The sequence below is a fragment of the Schistocerca gregaria genome, unplaced genomic scaffold (genome assembly GCF_023897955.1).
Source record: "Schistocerca gregaria isolate iqSchGreg1 unplaced genomic scaffold, iqSchGreg1.2 ptg000831l, whole genome shotgun sequence".
Classification (NCBI taxonomy): Eukaryota; Metazoa; Arthropoda; class Insecta; order Orthoptera; family Acrididae; genus Schistocerca; species Schistocerca gregaria.
Window position 1 is genome coordinate 67,721 of NW_026062196.1, and position 12,995 is coordinate 80,715.

Below are 12,995 nucleotides of genomic sequence, written 5' to 3' on the forward strand. Positions count from 1 at the left end.
GCTGGTCGAGAAAATCGAACGTTTTTAGCTGTTGAGTTCCATCTCTTTTTCTTTTTTCTTCTTTTTTTTTTTTTTTTTTAGCGATATCGCTCGTTCTTGTTTTGTCGTGTACATGCCACCTATTTAGGTTTGAACGGTTCAGCCTGGCGTCGAAGTTCAGGCTCGCCCGATTCGGTCTCGATGGAGAAACCCAATTTGAGCTTCGATCAACTTAAAGTTCGTTGCAATTTGTGGATGCCAAACTGTGCAGAGTGAATGCGGTGAAAGAGAACGGTGTTTTTGTTCGGTCGATGCGGTCTGTGGATCGTGCGGGCGTGTGTGCGTGCGGTGTGCAGGTGATGTGTACAGTATACGTGGCTCGAGCACGCGGGAGGCGGTGAGTGGGGGGCAAAGGGCCGTTGAGCGGGGCGATAGGGGAGGCGCGACAGAGTTGACGAATCGAGGCCACGAGGTTAGGGTGGCGAGGGGAACACACTTTTTGATCAGAGCGTCATGTCGGCGACCGTTTTTTGTGACAGGATGGCATTTGGTGCGGTGATTTGTGGTCTATGTCCATTCGGCGAACCTGGTGTCTGACGTTGGTTCTTTGTGTGTGTGCCTAGGAGGGCGTGTTCGTGTCCGCCGAAGACTTTGTGGAGAATTTGACCAGTAAGATAGACGCGGCACAGAACCGGTTATCGCCGCCCTCGCAATCGATAGACGTGAAATCCTCGTATCCAAAGCCGACTGCGACTATACAGAAATCTCTGCAGACGGAGAAGGTGTTCGACACGTCGCTGTACGAAAAGGCGTTCGCGACGAACTTGACGCAGCTGCTGACTCTTCGAAGTCAGTTGGAAAACCGGATGTTGGCGTTGTCGCACGAATGCACGACTCTAGAAAAGGCGTTCAAGGTGAAGCTGGGGGATTTGAACAATAGGTTGGGACGCGCGTCTCACGACTTTAAGACATTCTATGGCACGTTCAACAAGGTTTCCGAGAGCATTCAGCAAATCGGAGGGGACTTAGAGCGACTGGAACAAATGCGCACGCGCGCGGTGGAAATTGTGAAGTATTTGAAGTACATAGTTAAGTTGAACCAAGAGAACGAACCAACGGACGAACTGTTTCAGTCTCTGAGCGACGTAGAGATGGCCTATGTGATCAAGGACCTGTTGGTGTTGGCGCAGGAACTGGACGTTCCCAACACGGCCGTGGCGAAGCGGAACATTAAGAGGATTGCGGAATCGTTGGAGGCGAAGCAGTTGGACATGTTTGCAAGCGCTGCCAAGACCGACGACTATCAAGTGATGCAGGCATGCGCGCAAGTCTTGTTCGCGCTAGGCGAGGGCGAAGAGTGCGTCAAATGCTACATCAATCAGTTGACAATATTTTTTGAAGAAGATGTTGAAGACGAAGCTTTGCAGGAAGAAGAAAATAGCATCGCGATTGACTCGGTGAACAACGACGAACCGAAAGGGACCAACATCAGCACTAAAACGTCGAACAATCAACTGACGCAAGGTAGTGGACCATCAGTCAATAATTCAGTGTCCGTCCAAAAAGAAGACAAAAATTATTTGCCGACAACGGAGCTACAAAAAGAGACCGGCAAAATAAAACAAGAACGCGAACCAAAACAAGAACGCGAATTGAAGCAGGCAGAAGCCAATCCACCCGAAGCGGATTCTTCCCTTTTCGATTTTTCGTCTTCAACTCTTTATTCGGATCCTGTTTCTTATTCCATTCGATATATGCATTCCAACTACTTCAAAAACCACACTCATTTTTTGCGTATTCACCGCTTCTACTCGGACGTTCTCATCTCCATCCGCAGTGAGTACAGCGTTATTCTACAGGTGTTTCCAGTCCCCGGACTCGTCTTGCAGCAGCTTGTCCAAAGAGTTTTCGAGCAGCGAATTTTTTCGCTCGTGTCCGCTTTGTTGTACCGACATCGCCAGGATTACGAGCTCTATTTGCAGCTTCTGAGCTTCGCTTACTCGGCCAGCTTCGGCCTGGTCCAAGGGCTTGCCCATCCACCTACCAGCTTACCAGTCTCCTTTTTGACAACGTTCATCGATACCATCTTTTCAACGTTCAGAAACGATTACATCGCCGTCGAGATCGACGCGCTGCATGCCTTCTTCAGACAGAAAAGGGCAGCAGACAACAAAACGGTCACAAACACGTCTATCATTTGGAATCTGGATCTGGCCACTCAGAACTTAGAAAGATCCGGCGAAGCCATCACGCGGTGCACTCTTTTGTCCTTTCCGAAACACGTGTACGTATCCATTTCGAGCAAAGAGCCGACGGTCACCAGCTTCCAACCTCAAAAGCGCTTTGTCCTCATCACCTCAGCTAGTCCGGGACGGACAACACCACGTTTTTGGCAGTTTGTACATCGCCCCGCGGCCGCTGGATAACCAGTCCGTTCCTCAAGAGACGGAACTTTTGTCTCCAAAATAGCGGGACGCTGCTGTCTTGAACCGTACACCGGCCATACACGGGTCGCCTTCTCTCCCGAAATTACCTGGTCCCTCCGTTCGCTAACTCGCTTCTTCTCACAGAACACAAAACGTGCTTCAAATCAAATCCATTATCACGAACGATTTTTACGAAATGTTCCTTCAATCTATTCGCGCTGCCACCAGAAGGCTCACTTCGAACGCCAACGCCTCGGAAATTGTCAGCTTCTTCAGTCTCGTTCAAAACATCAGCGCTAACGTCATCCTTCTGCAAAAGCAATACTTCGAAAACATGCGGCCAGACATTGAACACAACCCTTTGGAGCAACACTCTGAAACCACCATAAATGCCACGTTGATGCACGCTTTGGAAGAGCAGATAGAAATTGGACTATACAAGGTTTTAGACTGTACGTTTATTCAACTGTTCTATCTGACGCCGCCCAAAACACCAAGCAATTTCTCTCTCGGTCAAGCGGTCCTGTAGGCGTATGCAAAGGGGGCGCACTAGCCGTTATATACTACCACAAGCTTCCTCTGTCAGCTTATTGCCGTCTTTCGCCTCTGTGAACTGTTGTCGGGCAATCCGGTCACATCAACGCGCCACCGTGCGACACTCATCTCGGCAGTCGTGTGACATTTGGTACCATTTTTTTTGTCTTGTGCCACATGTTCGCCGACCGCCGGACCGAAACCTCGCTGCATAGCCTTTATACCACGAGACGCACCATCTCCTATTAACTTTTTCTTTTGAAACAGTACAAATCACTATCATCCAAAAAATACTCGCAAAAGAGCAAAAAAAATCAGACTACTATCCCAGCTTGAACAAGCTCAAAAGCGTCAATACCGAATACCCATCCAAAGCATGCTTGAGCGTATGTGAATTCATAAAGAACCAAAAGAAGTGCTCTGGCGACAGTCTGGACAAAAGAAATGAGACGGCTTACTTGACATCTTTCAGTTCTAGAATTCTGAGGTACGAACGTAACGGACAAATCGAAAACACTCCGTGCACAAAAGATAGATTTGAATCAGTTGGTTTCTGATATATGACTTTTCAAGAGTTTTATTGAAACACATCAAAAAATTCACCATCGAATATGGTATTGGCGGTATTTGTCTGATGAGAGACGTTTCAGAATATCAACAGTGCATCGAACGATTTGGCGTCAGCGAACCTGGCGGGTTTGAAATTCTCAGAACCATCGCCAGACTCCATCTAGTCGGCCCAGAGCAGATTCCTGACATTGTTAATGGGTCCATACTTGCCAACATGCCATTCAAAAAGGTGAAGTCCTACATCAGAATGCGGTCAGATTATGACAAGTCATGGTCCAAAAAATATTTTAACAAAAACCATTAAAATTTTGATTCGAACGATATCGTTTATTTAACACATGTCTCGCAAGGGTTTGGTGCATTCGCTCTTTGCTAAGCCGACTGTTTTCTGGAACTCGCCTTTTTTTTCTTCTCAATTCTTCAGGCTGTATACTGCAGCACAAAATTCTGACTCTATCTCCAAGCGTCTCTTCGAATGAACACAAACAGTTGGACAGTGGATTTGACCTGGTGCAGCTCTATGTGCGAGATCTCCTGGCGTAAAAAAACCTAGCAGATTAAAAAGCAGTGCGTATGCCAGAGCACCAGAAGATATGCTTCCGATCTAATTGCCAAACTTGTTCTTAACATCTTTTTTTTACACTTTTATCTATTGAACTTTGCCATGGATGATGGAGTATTCCCTCTTTTCACGGGGTTTTGACTTGTGCGACGTTACCCGCACACACGTGGTGCACAGAGGGCCGCTGAAATGTACCCATACCAAGTAGATGTGTCATCGCACACAGAATGGCATTTGTCCGCAAGGTTTTCAGTTTTGATTCGCGTTGCCTTCATTTTTTGCAAGCCTGCACATATCTGTACGAAGGGATCCTTAATTGTTTTCTTGCCCAGCTAAAAGTCGTATTCATACGCATAACATAGGAGTTATTCTTATTCGGCATGTATTGTGCGTTCAGAATTTTCTTGTTACAGGCGCTTCGCAAAAACACTTTTTTTCTAACGTCTCTCTACTTTTTGCGCCAGTACGATTGCAGCCTGCCGGTTTTCATGTATGTTATCAATTTGAACCCACTAACCGGCTTTTCATGTTTCTTTAGAGAATACTAGGTGAGGGTATTTTCCCTACCGAGCCTTTCTTGTCACATCAACGCGGGCGCGAGTTTTTGTAAATCCGTCGCGCAGTGTCTGCCAATTACAAAGAGTTTTTGATATTTCCTTGATTTGCCGAGCGTTTATTGTCCCGGATTGAGTACGACCTTTTCGAAGAAGCCTTTATGAGAGACCGCCGAAAATGCGAACACCTCTGTATGGCTGTCCTACCATATAACAAGAAGACCGCGAGCTAGCAACAAGTCGATGAACGAATTAGAACAGAGAATGTTGCACTTGGCAGAAATTGAATGGCCAGGAAAACTTAACTGTACTGCTTTCAAATGGGTCTTTCATAAAGTGCTGTGCACACCTTTGCCTGTCTCTCGAAGTTCACTGGTGACACGAGGTCAAAACTGATATGGCTGTGCACATGCAGTTAAGATGAGATAGAAAAAACTAGGCCGATAGAGAGAGCGCTTCGCGGCGACATTCGAGAAGTGTCCTTTTTGCCACGAAGCCTCGAAGGAAAGAAGCAGAGACCACGTCAACTAGCGATTTTCGAGAGAAAGGTGGAGGGGCCCGTGTACCGGCTAGAGAAAGAGGTATTGAAAGGTATAGATGAAAGGGATATGAGCGACAGAAGATACATACATAATATCGCGTGTTGACATAGCAGGTGCATATTGTTCGTTTCAAAAAAACAGACAAAAATACTGGTATTTTTAGGGGGATGGAGATAACAAGGACCAGCTGGAAAGGCACTAGTTGGAGAAAAAAAGCGGGTCTGGGAAGCCGAAGTATGTGAGAACCGGTAAATTAAAAAGCAAATAGACGATTATACTCAAAAATTGTACAAATCATAATCGGTTTTTATTTTTCTCCATCGGTTCGTTAGGATTATTCCTCTTGAAACGTCCCTATTGTCAAGAGCAGACACTGCCTTTCGAAGACCCCATTCTAGATGGGCTCGATAATGAACAAACCTAGCCAGTCCCCTAGCAAAGAACCTGAACGTGAATGCTTTTATGAGCTTGAAGACGATGTACGTTAAGACTTCGAATTTCGGAGCGATTGCAGATGATACACTTTTTTGGTATCAAGAATTTGGTTTGATGATAAAACGCTTGAAGTTGGCTGGCTGCAAACGTTCTAAATGGATGTCGTTTTGTGCTGATACTGATCGAAGTCTCTATGCCTAGTCTGCTGCCTCATATTGCAACAGTATATTGCAGATACTCTATTGCTACGCACCCTTAAGGACAGCAATCATTTCGTGGGGGACCTGGCGAAAGAAAATATCGCAGTTGAGAGAAAATGATCAATTCTTGAAGGCGGCTGAAACTAGACTTAGAAATACACATTTTCAAGCATACAACTTCAAAAGAGATAGCAAAAACAGCAATCAAGCGTATATAGACGCCTACATCTTGGATCAGTGCTGCAAAAGCGAGATGAGCAAGCCCGAATCGAATGGCACGTGATGAACGTTTAACTTTTGTAGTGAAATTAATTGTTAACGCTTTGTTTGTTTAAAGTCACGGCGTCAGAGCATTGCACCGAATTGAAATATAGCCAAGTAGAATGTTTATTGCTTGCGTTGTTCGGGTTATTCAACGACGCTCTGCAGAAAAAGCGAGTTAGTACAGGTAAACCGACACAAATTGTTCGGTTATTGAAAAAAAAAAATGGTACGTTTTAGGGCATTTAAGGGCAGAACCTCTCAGACGCGCTCCCAGCTGATTCGGGGTACACACGCTGGTCCCAAGAAACTACATTTGTCCAGAGACGTGGCTATGCGTGCAAGATTACCGTGCATCTTGGTTTTCCCTACACACAGTCTCTTTTATGTATGCGGCGTATATTTGGCTTCATTGGTTGTTGCGCTTTTTTCAGTTATTAGAAAAGCGAGCTTTGCTAGGGGCGCATTTTCGTTCAACCTTCTAGGCCCTATTTTTTTAAAACAAATATGTTCTTACGTAATTTTCCGCAGATCTGCTCTATTCCCAAGCTGGGAACACGGCATCTCAATTCTTGGCTTTTTTGCTGAGTTACATTTCTTTTATGATGCATATTACGAACAGAGTGTTTCCAACTTCCTTCTCTCCATGCTCGTCTACGGACGAGGATTCGGCACCCGACAGTCCCTTTACGATCATCGAAAGCACGTTTAGAGGGGAGATCATCTACGAGACACTCTGCTGCACCTGCGAAACGCCGAAAGACATAAATGATGTCTTCCTGCATTTACCTATCGACATAAAACCGCACACTTCTGTCAAGCATAGTTTGAATCGCTTTTTGAGGACGCATTATACACGCAGAATTTTTTGCGAGCAGTGTCACAGCCTTCAGGAGACCAAAGTGTCTCCGAAATTCGACTGTTTGCCCAAGGTTATGATCCTGAATCTAAGGCGATGCAAAAGTAAAGGAAACGTCCGAGATGATGTCAGTATTTCGCATCAACTTGCATATTCTCACGAAATCCGCATACCGCCGTCAGAAACACTGTACACACTATATGCTGTCATCGCCCACTATAGCCCACATTTCTCTGGGGATTACGTCAGCTATGTTCGGTCCAAAGAAGGCTGGATCATGTTCGACGAGCTGGGCGTTCGTTCGGCCACGACTGTGACGCCTAATTTTTCTTTCCTTGATGTCTACGATAGCGTCAATCAACGCATCGGGAAAACAGGCGTCTTTGAAGAAATCCTGTTTTACGAGAAATCTCAAATAGATTCACTAACGCTAGAAACCTCGTAACTGGAGGCGCCATCTGCCTCGGTCTTCGTCACGACAGATCTTGTCTTGTTTGGCCGAAATCCGCTTTTCTCTCTCTCTCTCTCTCTCTCTACTGAATGAAACCTCTTTACTGTCGCGGAAACCAAAGCGACACTTTGTAAAAGAAGAGATAGCTCTATTTGATCGCGTATTTGTTCCATCTGGAGTGATCACCTTTACCGTGCATGTCTCCCTTACCCACGTCTGGTCGCGGCGTGAGTTTACAAAAAAAAGCGTCTTCTAAAGCTTCAACTTGATTCAAAGCGGCATCGATTTTCATTATGCGCTCGTTTGGCATTCAGCAGGCCGGATACACATGAAACGAGAGTGATCGGCCCTATGAAGTCGACGGCAACCAGTTCGACAACGCGGCTCAGAGCCGCGTTTCCACTTCGAAAAATAGAGCACGAAAAAAAAAAAGCTAGAACAAAATCTAGAAAAAGCTTGTCGATCGTATAGCACAATTTCTTCGTTCTGATAGCCCGTCTGCACATTCAGAAATAAAATCCTTTTTGACGCGAACCGTTGCCGCACGTATGCGTCGACTTTGTGGGAAACTCGTTCCTTTTGTGCCCCGATAGGTTCATACAACTGAGACTGGGATGTTACCACAAAAAAAAAAAAAAGACATTTGCGCCACGACTGTCAAAGGTCGAAAGCGCGTCAAACTCGCCACAGTCGCGTGTTTACCGCTCTATCGTTTTTTGGTTTCGTTATCACGCACGACTTTCCTTCGATGGCACCATGAGTCGCCCCGCTGGCCGCGGCAGCGCTCCGAACGTTCTCGTTCTCTACGCGACTCAAACAGGGACGTCCCAGGAGGCGGCCGAGGATTTCGCGCGCCTGCTTCAAAAAAACAAGTTTCCGACTAGACTGGCTTCAGCCGACGAATACTCTATTGTATGCGCTTCATGTCTCCCCCGAGCACGCGCCGATTCCCTTGCTCGCGCAATTCCTCTCTGACTCCTCGCCACAGCAAAAGTTGATAGATGAAAGAGTCGTCATAATATTGTGTTCTACGACCGGGAGGGGGGAGTTTCCGGACTCGATTAAGGTATATGCCACGTGTGTTTGTGTTCTGCGGTTTATCGAGGGAGCGGGTAGTTCCGGAGGTGGCAGAGGGCGCGCGCAATTTAAGTCTGTAGTTTCGCGCACAATTTGCTGTTCGGTACAATTTTCAATTTTCGATAATTGGCATTTTTGATTCCGCCCTCGGCGCGCGTCGTTGGGGAGTCCTTGAACTCGGGGTCGAATCTCGCCCGTTGTCGCAACAGAGCAAAACGGACAAGATGTCCCCGCTAACATTACGACTCGTACTTTCCATACATCGAGAAAACATGGCTCTTTTTGCTTCGTTCAGACTTGCCTTCGAATTCGCTTTCGTCTCTCGCCTTCGCGGTGTTTGGCTTTGGCGACAGCTCCTACTCTCGCTTCAACTTTCCCAGTAAGCTCTTGCACAGGCGCCTGCTGATGCTCGGTGCCACGGCACTGGTTCCAAGAGGGGACGGAGACGACCAACACAGATACGGGTATCTGGGTGCATTTATTCCGTGGACTGAGCGGCTCGTTTCCAAGCTGTTCGAAGTGTACCATATTTCCCAACCCGAAAAAGGCGCCGCCGAGTCTGGCGCTTCTGGCCCGCGCTACAGAATATTGACCGGCGTCGCCGACTTCGACCCGAAGGTAGTAGAAAGAGCGAGCTTTGGGTCAGGAAGAGACGTCGCTCGCGCGTGTCGATGCACGGTCCGCGATAATGTGCGCCTAACCCACTCGGAATGGACGCAAGACGTGAGACACATTTCCTTCGCTGTTTCGTCACTGACCTGGAAGCCTGGTGACGTTGTCTATATCACGCCTCAAAATCCGGAGCACGAAGCGCGCAAATTTTTGCGCCTGTTGAATTTTGACCCTCATACGGAAATTCTTGAAATTTGTAACGATTCAAACGCTCCTGCAATCGTCGACGTGGTTCTTCCAACCACGCTGCTCGATCTCGCGATTGGTTTTTTCGACATCCTCGGCAAACCGCGCAGATACTTTTTTGAATTGCTGTCGCGCTTTGCCCTTGACGAGGACCAAAAAGAGCGCCTGGTCCATTTCTCCACCCTAGAAGGACAAGAAGAGCTCTACGAATACGTGACGGAGCCAAAAAGGACGTACCTGGACATCCTGGAGGACTTCGCCTCCGCAAAACCCCCGCTGGAATACATTTTCGACCTCTTTCCGCGCCTGAAGCCCCGTCCTTTCTCCATATGCTCCAGCTTCCTGCATAACGAGTACTCGCTCGATATAGTCGTGGGCGTCGTAAAATACCGAACGTCCATCATGCGAATAAGAAAAGGCGTCTGTTCGACCTGGCTGGCCGGTCTAGATCCTCGCACCGACCTGCGCGTCCCGCTGCAAATCAAGCCCGGGACTGTTTTGATGCCCACTCAGCTCTCCGTGCCGGTCATCATGGTCGGCACCGGAACGGGCTGCTCCGCTTTCAGGGCATTTCTCCAAGAAAGGGACCAACTGATTCGACGATCAAACGATCCAACGACCGCCCTCGGACGGTGCGTGTTGTACTTCGGATGCCGACACGAAAAAAAGGACTTCCTGTACCGCAAGGAGTGGACAGAGTTTCTCGAACGTCAGGCGCTCTCCGAGCTGAACGTCGCGTTCAGCCGCGACAAAAGAGCGTTGAAAATCAAAAAAGGCGGCAGCCGAGAAGAGTATGCACTCGAACAAAGCGCAAAGGTGTACGTGCAAGCATGCATGCGAAAAGACGGGGCAACGATATGGAACATGATAGACACATGCAACGCAATCGTTTTCGTGTGTGGAAATACCAAACTGCCGGCCGACGTCCGTGAAGCGCTAACAGACATAATCAAAGAGCAATCCGGGTCAGAAAGAAGCTGGGCGCACGCCTACTTGAACAAGCTAGAATCAGGTAATCGCATGTTCGTCGAATCTTGGTAAACACCCGCGCTCTTGTTCGCATCTTTTGAGAGTCTGTCTCAGGCAAAAAAAAAAAAAAAAAAAAAAAGGGAAAAGCAAAAGCCTATATATAATGTTAGAATCACATGGCCAAGAGCCTTTGCCCTCTCCTCTTCCTCAGCCGAACGGCACACGCTCCCCTCTCTTCACCGTAGATTGAGACACTTGAGCGCGCGACGTTGAGAGATACAAAAATTAAAAGTGAAATTCATCTCGAAACAACGTGATGTCTCTGCTCGCACACTTCTTGCTAAGATCCAGCCTCCCCATAATTGTGAACACGCTAGAGAGGTTATCCCATCGGTGCTCGCTATTCGGGTTGATAGAAATGGCGGCTAAAAAGGCCTTGGCGGCTTCTCCGTATTCCTTGAGGGCCAAATAGCTAATTCCAAGATTACACAACGCGCGAGCGTAATTGGGCCTGATTTCCAGCGCGCGCGCATACGAGTCAAGGGCCTCCAGGTTGCAATTCGAATTCGCCTGTGTAGCACCCAGCTTGTTCCAAATCGAGCAATCCATCGGGCGCATGGCCGCCACGGTCTTGAAACAGTCGATAGCCAACTCGTACTGAAACGTAAGATTGTACAAAAGGCCCAGCGCGATTTGTACGTCGGGGTCGGGATTGTCCGGACGGAGTCGAGCAGCGCGTAAGAATTCGTTCGTCACAACTCGGTGGTTTTCTTCAAAAGAGTGAATCAACGGGGCGGAAACATTCACCATTCCGCTGTACTCCGGATGGAAAGCGAGCCACCGCTGCAGACACTCGATGGTGCGCTGTTTCTGGTACTCGTTGGTGTAGGAGACGGCCAACATAAGCAACGCGTCGCGGTTGTTCGGATCTACTTTCACGGCCTGCGACAAAGCGCGACTTGCAAACTCGTCTTGATCGTTATCTGCCTGAACCGTTCCTAGCATTTGCCACGCCAAGGAATCGTTCGGGCTTTGCTGTGCCGCCGCCTCAAATGCGAGCACGGCATTTGCCAAATCACCAGACTCGAACAACTCCATACCTCTCTTGAACGAGTCTTCCATGCCCAAGAAGTGATTGTTTTGGCAAAACACATACTCTTCTGTGTCACTGCACGAACCCGTCGTTGAACCGCGCAACCCATTTGCTGTAAAATCATGTGTCATGTCCGTTTCAAATTCTGTCAACCAGTTGTTCAAATGCGGGTTCTTTGACAAATATTCTTCAAACTCTCTCGCCTCTTCTTCAATGCACCTCTCGAACTGATTCACATCCTCGTTCGAAGTTTTTTCAATGTTCTCGAACTTTCCGTCTTGAATAATCGTCTTTCCGTCACCAATCGATTTCATCATTCTGAAAAATTCGCTCTGAGCAAGCTTTGAATCCTCAATGTCAGAAAACTTAGAAGCAATCGACTGGAGGTCATCGCGCTTTCCCCATTCGTCCTCCAGTTTTTTAGTTCGTACGTGTTCCTGAAAGTGGTCCGCCCAAACGTCGCCGTCGTGGCGCAAAAAGCCCCCACGCGGCTCAGAGCGCATCACCCCTTCAAATTCCGCTGCCCATTCTAAGAATGAAATGCATGTCAACAGAATCTCTCACGTGAGCTATTCGCACTTCGGCAAAAGCACCTCCGAACTTGTGAAAGGCCGAACGTGTTTTACACGTACCACTCGCTTCGCGTCGAGCCAAATTTTCAGACACTCTGTAAACCTGCTCAAATTCCTGGAGCTCACCTGGCCGGGATAAAACCGAGTCGCATTCACGTGAAAACCCTTCCAAGCTCGCAGCCAGCGGGGACGCGTCGGACTTCGTCACATCATGATGAAGGGGCGGTTTGCTTTTTACGTGGCAGTTAAATTGTGCGGTTTGTGGATGGGCGAAAAATGGTGGCGGCGCAGACCTCGCAAACTCCAAAAAATGATGAGGAGGACAAGGCATCATACCAAACTGATGACTCCCTCCGGGTGGGGGCTGTTGCTCCCCCACTTTGAGTCCAAAATTCAAATTCTGTTGGAATTCTCTAGCTAGCTGTTCTTCTTGAAATTGGCTGAATTCTTCTGGTAAAAGAAAGTCGTTCTGTCCCCGTGGTCAGCTCCCTAGAAGGCTGGACAGACACACGCGCAACGTGTAACCCATCGCTCGGACGTACGTGTGGTGTTATGGATGGTGGATGTTGCTCTCTATATCTAGAAAAATTTTCTTGTGTCGATGGATATTTCTCCTCGTTCCATTTCTCCTAGTGGTCGAGGTGGTAACGCGTGAGTCGCGCAGGCCGCGTCCTTCAGAGAAAAGGGGTCGAGCCAAGCTCGTGGCGTCGACAGAACAAAAAAAGAACGTACATAAAATTGTGTTTTGTCTTCTGTGAACCTATCGACCACGCGCAGAACGGGATTAGAAGCCCGGGATTCGTCGCCGCAGTTATCTAAAATCTCTCTAAATGCCATTTACAGCGGAAAATAATAGCGATATGGCTTCTTGATAGAGGCTGGGAGCAGAACGAGAATGTTAAAACTCGAGTGAAAAAAAAATATGTACAGTAAGTATGAACTAAATAACGGACTCGGAACGAATTTGATCACTGTTATTGTTGTGGGTTTTTTTCTTTGAAAGTAACACCTGTGGCAAATAGTGCGAGCACGAAGAGCGGGCAAAACTATGTC

The 12,995-nt window shown here is 47.7% G+C and overlaps 3 protein-coding genes across 10 annotated transcripts in view; 2 read left to right on the forward strand and 1 right to left on the reverse strand.

The window, feature by feature from the left end:
• LOC126322729 (uncharacterized) overlaps window positions 1–12,879 on the reverse strand; it is a 35,283-nt gene extending 22,404 nt beyond the window's left edge. Inside the window, exons 1-5 of the mRNA XM_049994570.1 lie at window positions 12,675–12,879; window positions 12,485–12,571; window positions 12,003–12,411; window positions 10,573–11,899; window positions 9,546–9,782 (exon numbers count right to left, since the gene is read on the reverse strand). Coding sequence (XP_049850527.1) covers window positions 9,546–9,782; window positions 10,573–11,899; window positions 12,003–12,411; window positions 12,485–12,571; window positions 12,675–12,779 — 2,165 coding nt within the window. The 5' untranslated portion in view covers window positions 12,780–12,879. The remainder of the gene's footprint in view (window positions 1–9,545; window positions 9,783–10,572; window positions 11,900–12,002; window positions 12,412–12,484; window positions 12,572–12,674) is intronic.
• On the forward strand, window positions 90–5,885 carry LOC126322689 (uncharacterized). Of its 8 annotated transcripts, none has more exons than XR_007559132.1 (7): window positions 143–216; window positions 603–2,263; window positions 2,550–2,857; window positions 3,207–3,426; window positions 3,513–5,401; window positions 5,500–5,646; window positions 5,804–5,885. XR_007559132.1 is itself a non-coding variant. In XM_049994526.1 (5 exons), the coding sequence occupies exons 1-5, from the start codon at window positions 181–183 to the stop codon at window positions 3,415–3,417; spliced, it is 2,130 nt and encodes a 709-aa protein (XP_049850483.1). In that variant the 5' UTR covers window positions 92–180; the 3' UTR covers window positions 3,418–3,426. The 8 variants fall into 8 exon arrangements, 1 of the variants encoding a protein (XP_049850483.1); XR_007559136.1 differs by having other exon boundaries at window positions 3,513–5,216; window positions 5,309–5,646; XR_007559133.1 differs by having other exon boundaries at window positions 3,513–4,534; window positions 4,610–5,646.
• Window positions 6,003–7,912, forward strand: LOC126322694 (uncharacterized). The gene is made up of 4 exons (XM_049994531.1): window positions 6,003–6,077; window positions 6,140–6,292; window positions 6,371–6,451; window positions 6,595–7,912. Exons 1-4 carry the CDS (start codon window positions 6,056–6,058, stop codon window positions 7,365–7,367), a joined length of 1,029 nt encoding a protein of 342 aa, XP_049850488.1. The 5' UTR covers window positions 6,003–6,055; the 3' UTR covers window positions 7,368–7,912.
• Window positions 12,880–12,995: the final 116 nt, after the last annotated feature.

Coding starts and splice junctions, on each gene's coding strand:
- LOC126322689 (XM_049994526.1), top strand. CDS start 181: ATGGAGAAACCCAATTTGAGCTTCGATCAACTTAAA. Junction 217..602: donor TGAGCTTCGATCAACTTAAA/GTTCGTTGCAAT, acceptor GTGTGTGCCTAG/GAGGGCGTGTTCGTGTCCGC. Junction 2,264..2,549: donor TTGTCCTTTCCGAAACACGT/GTACGTATCCAT, acceptor TTCTTCTCACAG/AACACAAAACGTGCTTCAAA.
- LOC126322694 (XM_049994531.1), top strand. CDS start 6,056: ATGAGCAAGCCCGAATCGAATG. Junction 6,078..6,139: donor GAGCAAGCCCGAATCGAATG/GCACGTGATGAA, acceptor GTTTGTTTAAAG/TCACGGCGTCAGAGCATTGC. Junction 6,293..6,370: donor GTTATTGAAAAAAAAAAATG/GTACGTTTTAGG, acceptor GCTGGTCCCAAG/AAACTACATTTGTCCAGAGA.